General features: G+C 37.0%; 1 protein-coding gene across 1 annotated transcript; it reads left to right on the top strand.

The window, feature by feature from the left end:
- Positions 1-2023: 2023 nt before the first annotated feature.
- shox (short stature homeobox) lies at positions 2024-11912 on the top strand. Its single transcript, XM_036540932.1, has 6 exons — positions 2024-2380; positions 4215-4423; positions 7950-8007; positions 8373-8461; positions 10989-11201; positions 11506-11912. Exons 1-6 carry the CDS (start codon positions 2131-2133, stop codon positions 11590-11592), a joined length of 906 nt encoding a protein of 301 aa, XP_036396825.1. The 5' UTR covers positions 2024-2130; the 3' UTR covers positions 11593-11912.
- The last annotated feature ends 1684 nt before the right edge of the window (positions 11913-13596 follow it).

Below are 13596 nucleotides of genomic sequence, written 5' to 3'. Positions count from 1 at the left end.
ATTCCAGGAAGGATCCTATACGTAATAAATACAATCACCTTGAAAATGGAAGCCACTCACAAGCTGTTGAGCGGGGTTGTTGTCAGATATTTTGTTTTATTTTCACGGTCAACTTCATGTGGCAGTAAATCAACCAATACAAACTGCGCAAGATTGGCTTCTGGGGCAAGAATTCGGGAACCTGTGTTTCTGTTGCAGCTTTAAATGAAATGCACATCTATCGTTTATAATGTTATTTATCCGTTAGCAGCGACACAAAGATGATAAAAGGCCCACAGACGGACACTTCAAATGCGATATTTCACGCAGTGGTAAGACAATGTGTTGAAACGGAAATAAATGTGGGGTACGCTATATAAATACCGACCAGTCGCTATTGGGTGACCGGAATAACAAAAACGCGGTTTGTTGAAGGTGTTTAAGTGTAAATACACGAAAAACAAAGTCGCAATTCACAAGGGGGAAGAGAACAGGTTGTCTTGCAATCTAAAAATATATTCCCTGTTTAGAGGCTTGTGCCAAACAGAGGAAAAAAAAAACAATGCCAGTACTGGTGTTTCCTTTACAAAAATAAGAGAAATAAAAAGTTTTAATTTAAAGCTCACTTGAAGCTCATTAAATATGCACAAGGTAAAACACTCCTCTCTAGATTGGTTGCGACGCCTTTTACAATGTTGCACAGTCTCACGCAACAGTGTTATATTACTAATGTAGGATATGACAAAAGTTCTTATAAGGCCAATATTCTCATAATATACATCACCAAATGTTACAGGGTAAAAAAGTGTAGCCTCTTTATTTTATTGATTGTTCGTGTCTGACAATAATTAATCATCAATGCACAAAACCTGATTGTATTTTATATCATAACACAATATCCGACTGAAATGGTCAACGATGGTACAAAACAAATGTACTCTGTGCACGTCAACCCAAGAAAAAATAATTAAGAGATGCCCATAGGGTATCAATATTTAGCCTACATATATCTTCTTAAAAGTAAACCACCACACATCAGCTGTGTACTTGTCATTATAATGAAAAGGAATGAACAAATAATCATAAAACGACGAATAAGCGAGCTTTTGTTTTCAAAATGTACAATAACTGACCATCCTCTGTTTTCGTGTGTTGGATATAAAAGTGATTCAGAAGTAACAGACGATTTTATTCAGGGACCAACTTACGTTATTGAAATAACAGGACAACAAACTCGCGTGGGTGTGGAGCAGTGCACATATATGTTCATAAAAGCAAACATATGTATTCTATTTAAAGGTTACACACTCAACGCCCTGAAAAGTAAGCAATGGGCTCAGTTAACCGTCAAAAATAATGAAGTTCAACATTTTCCGAACATAAACCGCAATTTATTATTTAAATAAAACATCAGATGCATCTTCCTAGCAGAGGAACTTGAAATTAATTAACTATTTGGACAATACGGAGTAGCTAATAAGACGAAATTATCAACACCGTGGTTAACAATCGTGTTTTTCACTGTTGAAAACATATTTGACAAATGATAATCAATAAATCAATTACTGACGTTATGTTAATTAGAGGTGTATTGTCATATTTACAATTACACTGTCTGTACACTGATACAGCTTGTGACAGTTAAATGACACCCTTTACTTTTCTGCGGTATATAGGTATTTTAAATTCATATTATTATATAAGGTCATATCTTCCAAATGTACACAGATAAACATCAGTTCGGCACACCCAACCCTTTAATACATATATGAACCTTTCTTAATTGAACTAATGAAATTATCAAGGAAATTAATTAAATATATAGATCTTGTGTGTGGTTCGCCATACGGCACTAGATATCTTAATGAATTGTAATTAAATTACAACTCTATTCCTGCATTGATTTCAGGAAAAAGCTGCTGAAAGTTGAATTCAGACAGTAGAGCCGCCTGTAATTGCTCAAGACATGGAGATGGGGGCTGGGCTGAGGTAGCCATGTATAAATAGTGTGATCTCAAAAACACAGACACAACAGCAGGAGTGATCTAACCTTCTACACCCCAATATCAACGCTTTCACAACCGAGCAGAGGACCGACACACCGCTAGCAATTTTGAAGTGGATTTCTGTGATCAGGACCACTAGCCAGCCATGGAAGAACTTACAGCGTTCGTTTCTAAATCTTTCGACCAGAAAACCAAGGAGAGCAGTAAGGAGAGTATCACGTACAGGGAAGTTTTGGAGAGCGGCTTAGCACGAGCCAGGGAGCTGGGTAACTCAGAGACAAACCTTCAGGACATTACCGAAACCAGCAATCATTGTGCGGTACACTTATTCAAAGAACACGTAGAGCTGGAAAAAGAAAAACTGAAGGAGTTTAATGTTTCAAGGGCCTCTGAAGGTAAGTTCATCTCCGCTAGCAGTTACGTTTGTACTATGGTATGCCCGTGGCGTGATTCGCTCGAAATGCTCTTACGAATCCCGACTGTAAAACAATTAGGCTACCTATGGTACGTGGACCTATATCGATTTCATGGGCAGACATTATTACCGTTGTACCACTCTACCGACTGAGACGTAACGGTAGTCTTTTAACAATAGCAACGAATGTTCAGGTTTTGTCTAATAGCAAAAGCCTTGTTTATTTTCAGACATGCGTGTTGAGTACAGTTTTCCTTGATACTCAGATACAAGTGGTCTGTGTTGCAGAACGAAAGAACAACATTGTGACAAATATATGTTATACAGGCTATATTTTGCTTTGTATCTCCCAATACACTTAACGTATTAACAAAGCATAATAGTTAAATGTCTACAGTGTAGAGACACTTAATTGTCAAGTTTTAATAAAGATGATAGTGAAATCGATAGGCCTCAATCAATAACTCCACCAATTCCGAATACAAAGACGACACATTCATTTATATTCCAATATTTTAATAGAAATATGTAAAGCATTTTCGTATATTACGGTTGCATCACATTTTACCACATAAGAGATGTGGCTTCCTGCCTCCAAATTTCACGGTTTTCAAAGGAGGATGATATTAGCCACTTTTACCTAATTAACATTTACAGATACTAATTCAAAATGCATTATTTGTAATGTAAACATACAACTAAGGAATTGCTATGCTATTCGACAATGTGTTAAAAACGTTGTACAATGATTCAGTGATAAGAATAGCGTAGTGACGTGGTTATGTGACACACCAAACCACCATGACCATTTTATCACATGGAGTATACTACTACTATTACTACTACTACAAACAATAATTATAGGATGGTGGCGAAAATTCTTAAAACACTCATATATATTCTAATATTCTCATTTCGGGAAAAATACCCGGTTGGTTTTAACACGTGCAAAAAGAGTGTATGAAGATGCACTTTACAAAAAAAAAAAAAAAAGAAAAATATTGACCTAGGAAAAAATCGAAGGTACATGCACTGCACACAAATTTGATATACATATAAAGATTTTATGTGCAAAGAATGGTCAGGTAACATAAAATCTGCTTTGTGATATTTTATGACTGCCTTTTTCCTCTGCAGTTTTAAATTATATTAGTTCGTTGCTTTTCATATACTTACTTTACACTGAACTGTCTTATGTAGCCATGTTCTGATGCAGAAATATATTACTCAGGAGATGTCGACTGATGTGTTGTGAGCGCAAACAGAACAATCTTAATTCAGACTATGGAGTGATTTTAAAATGCATTTGAGTTAAACAGGCTACATTGTTAATACATGAACAGCACTTGAAAGGTTTAAATGTTTTAAATTGTATATGCCAGAGTTGCATACATTTATTTACTGTTTGCCTTAATGTCTTTTAAATTGTTTTTGGATACTTGGATGATGGATATTATGCAAATCTTAACTTCTTGTAAGAGGCGAAAAAGCAGTATCGGCCTACCCTTTCGGGACCTTGACTCTGCTATAGTGAAAAAAGACTACAACTAAGAGTTACATAATTTATTCTTAATCGCATAATTGTAACATAACACAGTATGCCCGCAACTCAGTTTAAGACATGATTTATTTGGAATCACTGGATGCTTGAAACAAAGCGCGTTTGGCTCAGGGGCGTTTAACGCCCAAGATCCCTTAGATAATTAGCAGCTAACAGTAACGCATCCCTTATAGTGACGGTATTCTGTTTGGACATGGGCCTGCTGGTATTGTACAGTGCTGCAGTGGTTTCAAAATGTGGTCTGCTCACGCAGGGATATACGAATGCAAGGACAAGAAAGAGGAAGTGAAATCCGAGGATGAAGACGCTCAAAGCAAACTCAAACAGAGACGGAGTAGAACAAATTTTACTTTGGAGCAGCTGAACGAACTGGAAAGACTCTTTGATGAGACGCACTATCCGGATGCCTTCATGAGAGAGGAGCTAAGTCAGCGGCTAGGGCTGTCGGAGGCCAGGGTCCAGGTAAGCCGTCCTTCCCAAAATAAAGTTTTTCACACACAGATGTCACGGGGTCAAAGTTTGTTTGATCGCGACTGAACCGGCGGCTTGAATGAGTTATAGACTGACTACGATCGTCGAATAAACGTAACAATTGAATGCATTACATATTAGACAAGCTGAAATGTATCTGTTGAGGATTTCTAAGCAAATCGCAGTATGTAGTACTGCTTATGTGCTGCTTTAACAATTTTTGTGTGATGTGTTCATAAACAAAAAACATTTGAACTACGCGGATAAGCATGTGCACACATTAGTGTATATGTAACATATTCATAACAGTGACAGGTTTCTCAAATGTAGTGTTTATGAGTTTTTATATTTTGTCATTGTGCATATCATTTCACTTACACAAGCATTTATGCACACGCACAGCATATAAACTTGCTGATAATAGTTTTAGGAAAAGTAAATCTCAGCGCGGACACGCCAGAAGGTGCACCGCAATCTAAATGATGCAATTAATTTAGTTCCTAAAACAAATAACGGTTATTAAAATGTTCTTTATTATTCCTAATAAATACTTTATTTATTTCACCATGGATACTGAGAATACGGACCTATAGTGGCAAAGGATTTATTTCATGACAGACATTACTGCGTGCACTAAATTGATGCAGATCATGTAGAATACGGTCATGTGCTGAACTGTCATATGTTAATCTTTCAGTAAAATAACATTTAGAGTTAATTGAGTTAAATAGCCCTGAGATGTAAAATCTTAATTTTAAAAAAGACTGAGGCTCAACAGTTCTCTCTTTTGTAACCTAAATCCACACATATCAATTAAAGGTTTGTTAACGCAATTAGAAAAGCATAGGCTATCTTGCCAAAGTAGGTAAACGAGGCTTAATTAAAAATCACTTCAGTGTGGAGGTTTCAGATTTATGTTCAACAATATTTTTCTCTTATAAAAGAGATTATCGGGAAATGATTACATTTCATCAATCAAATGTATTGAAATTCAAAATATTACATTATTTATTATTTATTCACTAATTTAACAACATTTATAAGAAAATTGAAGGTAGGTAAACATTTTAATTGGTCTATATGGGGTGCACTCGGATTCCAATTTTTAGTGTGAGAAAACAGGTGAACAGTACATTGTAATTTCTCCCTCTCAGCTAAAACATCAACGCCAAAGTGGTTGATTGATGTTGTAATCCTCCTCACATTACGTTTTTTGTTATACCTATGCATGGCTACGAACTGTAAGTAAAAATAGATTGAAAAAGCGTGCTAACTTTATGTACGGTTCATTTATTTCCCGCACATCAGATCGGATATTTCTTGCCTGCAGCCAGGAAGTGATACAAGGAACATTTCTCCCATGACATTCAGACCAAAAACTGCATAGCCCGGGTGGCGGCTGACAGTACCTTTACTTACAAATTAGTTCTTATTGCAAGTAAATTCACAAGAAAAGTTGCTTGTGCGCAGCATATAGATCTAAACCCGTCACTTAAATTAATAACGAGACTAAACTGCTGCTGCAGGGGACACCTCTTCATGCCACTTGTCTCATTTTCTCCTCCGTTATCTATGTAATATCTGCCAATGCTTTGATATACTGGCCCCATAAAAATGTTTTGGAAATAACTCAATTTTACCAGCAAATCTTTGTGGGAGATATCGCATGTTGCAATAGCTAATGGGAAGAATAAACTATCTCTAAAGCCCATGAGACAGGGAAGCGCAGCATTAAAATATATCGTTTGTAAATAGCGATGAAACTGAAATGTTATACAGAGACCTACGATGGAAAAATGGTTATTAATCTACAGAGCTAAACGCAGTGAAGGAAACACACGTCCCATATAGGACAACCCACTCTACGTAAAGTAAAAGCTGAAAAGGGTTGCTATACACTGAGTTTTATATCCCTGCAATTTTTCACGTCAGTCGCTAAGGGATATATTTACAATTTAAACCGAAAATCTATTGTAAGTAAATTGTATGTAGCGCGGTAGATAGCAGATATTGACCTATATTTTCGTGTTCTACAGAAACTCCACACCGACCAGCTGTCAGGAATCTAATTGAAAGTTATGAGACCTTAGTGAGAAGCAGGCAGTAATTCAATTACGACTAATATCTTTGGGTTTCTGGTGCAGAGCTAAATTAAATGTCATTATTCACTGTCTCTAATAAAAATCAAAAGGAAATCACATTAGTGTATTTGTGAAGCGCATCATTGAGTGGTCCTTAATGAAGAAATAACTGTCTAAACCAGTGTAGTTCACTTTGCTTAGCATATTCGTGGATAATTGGAATTGATCCTGAGCTGTAAAACGTTTGATTTATTTGTATCATAAGCCTCTATACTCTATATGTATGATAAACAACAGAGATGTTTCTCATGTGGCTGTGGAAGAATAAATACAACAACAACAACAACAACAAAATAATAATAATAATAAAATAATATTAATAATAATAAGAACATGCTTTCATTGTGATGAGTACTGTAAGTACAGGAACATGTCTTACTAAAAAACTGTTCAAACAATAACATCATAGAGCTTCCATTCAGGACACAGTTGCCTATACTGGATCCAGACCAGTTTATTTCCTTCATTCACAACACGTCTCAAAACTGAAAAATTTTGAACGCAATTTAGGCAAACAACACCACTATTATAGGTTGATTTGTGTTTTTATTATAAGAGCAGTGTGGACTTTTTAACATTACCGTACGCCGTTCAACTGCCGAATCCGTATATTTTATTGACAAACGCATTATTGCTCGCGCTCTGACTAGCGTGTTACTGAATTCATACAGTGTAAAATGGCTTCAGCACCTTGGGAGATTAAACAATGCCCTTTGAAGTTCTCCTAGTCACTAATTACGCTCTTGGAAATGACCATCATTAATAAGGACGGGGAAATTATGCGAATGCAATTTAAAATGGGGAGGGAAGTTGATGTTTTAACACAGAATCTTTATCAAGAGGTAAAGCTTAGAAAATTAGGCTTATGACTCCAGAACAGCCGATTTATGTAAAAATAATGGTACTTACTTGAAGGGTCAGTGTAGCTGTACAGTTAGGAATTCTTCGCTACATTGTATAATGAACGCAGAGACGGTCCCATATAAAGAGACACGGACCATCATGCTTTTAAATGAAAGTATTTCAGGTTTGATTCAGAGCTACTGTAACACATTTAGTTGTAATACGCCAAACTATATTGTTATTATTATTGCTACTGCTACTACTAGTAATACAGCAAATATTTCCACATATACAAATATTTTTTAGTATTACCTCAGATTGCATACATTGCAGTAATTAATTTGCTCCTAGTCTGTTCATTCTTTTGGGAACGTTTTTGCATTTATTGCTTGACTAACTCGTGTGGACTTATTTGTTTTGTATTTGTGTCGACATACTCTTCACGTCTGGAATGAATGAAATGACGAAGCGATCCAATTTCACGTACATCGATCCTGTTTCACCTCCATTTTTAACTGTCTTTTAATTTTTAGGTTTGGTTTCAGAACAGAAGAGCTAAATGTCGAAAACAAGAAAATCAAATGCATAAAGGTACATTCACTTGATTTCTACATTTATTTGGTATTATTAATTTGAGGGCTTTAATATGATACGAATGCCCACTCTCTATGTCTTTATCGGAACATTGTCTTTGAAAATGCATACTGTACAACTGATTTTTGCCATCAATGATCATGCTAAAAAAAATAAAAACGGATGTTCTTACAAAGAACTGCCAAAGTTAAAATGGCACTGTTATTGTGCGCAGACACTTTATGTTTATGTTAATGTGTTTCATTATTCGGCTAGATTTTGAATGAAGAAGGAAAACTTATATGCCATCATGAATTCATGTTCAATATAGGATTAACCGTACCTCACCGCTTTACCCAGTGACGTTTTGCTATTTTTCCTAGGCGTCATCTTGGGTAACGCGAGCCACTTGGATGCATGCAGAGTTGCTCCATATGTGAACATGGGTGCCCTCAGAATGCCTTTTCAACAGGTATGTCTTGTACCCGCATCATTTTACAAGGATATGCATTTTACAGGATATGCATTTAATCCATTATTTATTCGAGGTCACTGACATAGTCGTATGGAACATAAATATAAGTAGATATTATACTAGCATATAAGTAAATATTTACGCGTTTTGGCATTTATGCATTTTTTTCGGCCGGTTTCTAAAACGGTCTCATGATAGAGCCTATATATAAGTCAAGATCACTCTTTCTTCACTCTCTTTAAATTACCAACCTTTGATTTAACGTTGTGTACTCACACGGACAACTAAAACTTTAAATTCAGTTACATAATCAGAAAAGAAATGACGACTCCAAGAACTGATGTAGTTCTTAATGCAGAGCTGATAGATCTACATTATCTTTCAAAGCTGGATAAGAAATTTATTTACAGAATAATTCTACCAAGCATACAAAAATACTACGATATGTGGTTTTATTGGCAGTTAAATGATTTTGCTTAATCTTGATTTACAATTAATCACTGAATAAAGACGTATTATTTAAAAATAAAGATAGAAAAAAGATAGAAAAACTGAAAATGTCATGAATTTTCACTTTGCAAGAGTTATTGTCAAAATGGTGAGCTCCTGGGGACGGCAACTGTGGCAGTATGTGAAAGGAGCTCGACCCCAAGCTTACCTTTCACCTTGGTAGCTCATTTGCAGGCAAGTGACATCACAGAGACAGAGAGACATTTGATCTGGTGTCTGTTTCAGAAGCACCAGTTAAGAAGTGTCTGCATCATGCCTGCGAAAAAAAAAGCATCCCTAATTAAGCCAACAGAACGTCAAGTGCAGGCAGATGAAAGAGATTACGAAACGGGAGAAATGAAGCAGTGATGGTTATTGGCAGCGAGCTGCACTGGCAGGGCTGAGGCGCTGGGCACTGCATGCTGAACAATATGCTGCTGGAGAGAGCGTGGTGCTTTTTTACTCCTCTCATCAATGTCCACCACCTGTTGTCCTAATGACATGCAAGCACTGGTCTCCCTTGCGCAATAGTTGTGGGCATAAGTACGCGATAGTGGTTAGATCAGACCTGGGCTTGTACCTGGAAGACTGCTGGTCCAAATGCTGTGCCAGCATCAGATGGTTTACCCTTCAGCAAGGTACTTCATTGCTTCAGTAAATTATCCAGCCGAATGAGTGAATAGTACGGAGACTGTGAGCGAATGTGTGAGCGATGTAGGTCATCCTGGACAAGGGCACCCGCTAAGCAAATTAATAATGTAATCCAGTTGTCCCGAGCGTCATATGCACTTTCAAATACACATAAATGCTCTTGTGTAGCCAAGGCCTTGCTACTGTGCCTACATTCTGCTCTCATTTATATCCATTCATGAGGAAATTCATGTCTGTAAACCATTTCTCAGCAATAGCTTGTAATGAAGGCAAAGTATGGAAGCTACCCAAAATGTAATTACGGACAGAGGTGGCTCGTGTCCATGTGATTAAAAAAAGTTTGAGCAGAAATGTTGGTTGTAATATATATTTTAAATGTATCTTGTTAAAATGTTTTCCAGACAGAAGGGCCTAGTTACTTTGTATATTTTAAATGTGGCTACAATTTTGGTTAGATAGACATTTCTCAGAACTGCTTTTTAATTTTCTCATTTCCCTTGTCACACAGAAAACATGTAAACACAGTAAAACTATTAAGCTAAAATGGTGACTATGCAACGATCAAATGGTTTTGCTTTGACTTGGATAAGGAGCTGCAGTGTTCTGGAAAGTTCTGTGTATATTATTTGAAAATGCATGAACAGATTCAAAAAAGCAGTGCAATTCTTTTTTTAAGGTCAAGGGACAGTTTTCTTTGTAAAATAATTACCAGGAGCATGTCTCTTGAAATTCTGTCCTTTTAAAACCCCCACCCTTCAAAACCCTTTTTTTCTTCTGGAAATAGTTTGTGTTCTGTTAATATTTAGATATTCTTGTGCAAAAATGTGTTTATTATTTTCACTGAACATATCGTCTGGAACGTATGGGACTGCGTGTCATGGAACCTTGAGGGAGACTTAAATACTATTATACCGTCATAAATATTTTTATTTCAGACAATTAAACTGGATTGTTTGTGAACACACTGTGTGATCTGTTACCTCAAAGAACAACTAACACAGAAAACTGAGGGTAAATTATGCTTGTTTTTAGGTGTTTTCAGAGAAAACACACATTTATTAGAAGCTTGGTTAAGTTTCTGTTTAGTGATGTCAAATTCCAAGCAGCAATTTTTGGCATGCTCCACATAAATACAGGCCAATATGAAATCTAAGCGCAACACTCTTTGTGACTAACTTGGAGTAAAGAACTGAGGCAACCATGAATTTTTAATCCTTTTAAGACATTCCTAATTAATTTCAGTGGCCGCCAAACGTGTAACATAGGAAGGCCTGCACAAATTCGCTGCTCAAAGTTGAAGGCAAAAGGCATTGCAGTGAGACCGAATCTGAGCTACAGCCTGGAGAGCTCGAATAACCCGTGTCTGTGTTTGACTGTTCTTCAGGTTCAGGCCCAGCTGCAGCTGGAAGGAGTGGCACACTCCCACCCACACCTGCACCCTCACCTGGCGGCCCACGCCCCTTACCTAATGTTCCCGCCCCCACCCTTCGGACTACCGATCGCGTCGCTGGCTGACTCTGCCTCCGCTGCTGCGGCCGTGGCGGCGGCCGCCAAGAGCAACAGCAAGAACTCCAGCATCGCTGACCTCAGACTCAAGGCAAGAAAACATGCGGAGGCACTGGGCCTCTGACCCCGCGGGCACCTCCACTGCTCTGACCTCTCAGTAACTGCTCCTCACACGAGACTGAGCCTGTGAAAAGGCCACGGCACTCACAGTCAAAACAAAACAAAACAGAACAAAGAAAAAAAATACAGAGCAAGAGAGTGAGAGAGAGAGAGAGAGAGAGGGAGAGAGAGAGAGAGAGACAAAAAACTGACACAAAACCAGCTGCCAAAACAACCACTCGTAGGGACGGTAATTAAATACCAATGAAGTCACCTTTTTACTTTTTGCCCAACAGGCAGGAGTTCTTGGAGGTCTGTGGTTCAGTCCATTCCAGGCACAGATCACAGCCCCAGGACCATACAAATCGTGTCTGGATGTCTGAAAACCTGCCTTTTAACATGAGGAGACTTTTAAAAGTGGGCAAAGCGAAAGCAGACATCAGAACACAGCTAGTGTCCATGACGCTTTGTTGAGAACCTGTGTGGACGGAAAGACACTGAGGCTTTTTTGGATACCCAGCTTCATTATTGCGGCCATGTTTGCCTCCAACCACTGTGCTCCTGCCTCTGCCCGCTGCATGCATTTGATGGAAGGAAAAAAAAAAAAAACCTTTTGGGGCTGGCCTCCATGGTGACTGGCACACGTCTGACTACGTTAATCACTGCCATGAAAAGATTCCACTATATTCATCTTCTGCAGAGTTTTTTTTTTTTTTCATTTGATTTCCTGATTGAAGCTGTGGACCTGTAGGAAGCAGCAATAACAAAAGCTTTGTTTTCAGCGTACTTGTTTCTTATTTTTTTCCGTTTTGGAGGGAATTTTGTGTTGCTGTATTTCTGCTGGGCATGTAACTGCAGGATCATTGCCTTTATTCTCACGTAGTGTTCTCCCTTCTTTTGGTAAATGTGCTGTGTCCTGGGAATAGAAGTGAAAATAACCTTTGCACTTCAGGTCCTGTATCGAGTTGTTTACAAATCCATGCTACATGCAGATACTACTTCTGACTAAGAGGGTAGATAAGAACAGATAGGGGTTTGATGTCACCAAAAAGGTGTTGAAGTGACATGTTTCAAAAGGACAAAGGGTAACTGCAATTACATAATTTAAGATATTAATGCAGCATCAGTCAAACTGAAATGCAATTGTGTGCAGTTAAGTGCAATATTGTAAATATATATTAAAAAAGGTCAAAATAGCGGTAAAAACAGTGATTTTCAGTCACTTTTTGACACTGATATCAAATTTCTTTGCCAAACGAACATGTTTTTCTAAGAGATGTAAATGGTATAAATTCATCAGCAGCAATCATGTGCCATAACTCCTGGGGTTTGAAGGTATTCAAGCATAGCTTAGCACACACTCAAATGCGATGATAACTTGTTGAGGTAGACGAGAGCACTTTTGATTGATGTTGTTCAGATTGACAATGGAAGGACTAGGATCTGAAAGAGTTCCTCTTCAACATCTGCTGTAAAGTATTGACACGGGCAATGCCATTTCTATACCCACCTAAAGTCAATTTTTATATTTCAAAATAAATCCTGTTTTTAATTCAGAAAAAATAGGAGTTTACTTCTTTATGTCCAAAGAATGCAGGGAAGCCATAGTCCTGCATATAATTTCACGGTACTACATTATTAACTAGACCTCTACTGATCGTATGATTTTTTAAAATAAATATCCAGACATTAAAAAAATTGTAATCAAGGAAAACATTCTAAAATAAAGTTGCCATTGTTCTGTTCAATGAAAAATGAAATGGATGCAACTGGCAATACTTCTCAATGACTTCTGAACTCAGTAATGATCCTAGTAAGGTCTACCTCTAACAATAGATTATTAATTGTGAATCATTTTTCTGAAACACAGACCAACCTTACACTTGTTAAGCAATGTTTCCATTTTAATTAAATCCATGGGTGCTTTTATTTATTATTTTGTTTGAAAGTTTATAAATGGAAGAATAGTATAATAACGAGTGTACATTTTTACATGGCTTTGCATTTATTTTTATATATTTTTTTAATTTTTACTTTTTGCAACAGTTTGAACAGAACATGTTTGAGTGTAGTGCATTGTTTGCATAAAATGTAGCGTGTATGAGTTTACAAACATTTCAGGGATGGTAAAAAAGATATAATACTTTTCAAACAAGCTCAAATTTATTTTACACTCCATGGAACTTGTACCTATCATTATCACAGTTATTATCATTTCTTAAGTTTTGTGACTTATGCAAGCATGCTTAAACATGATTCATCGTACAGTTCTGTTACAATGTGTTCTTTTCTGTTGATTCACACAATATGAATGTACATGTTGTAGAAGTAAACTATTAATAAAGTTATAAATATTTGTAATACAGCTTTACAATGCTTTATAACAG

Source organism: Megalops cyprinoides, chromosome 11 (genome assembly GCF_013368585.1).
Source record: "Megalops cyprinoides isolate fMegCyp1 chromosome 11, fMegCyp1.pri, whole genome shotgun sequence".
NCBI lineage: Eukaryota > Metazoa > Chordata > Actinopteri > Elopiformes > Megalopidae > Megalops > Megalops cyprinoides.
Note: the sequence above shows the minus strand (reverse complement) of the source record. Positions and strands in the feature narration are given on the sequence as shown.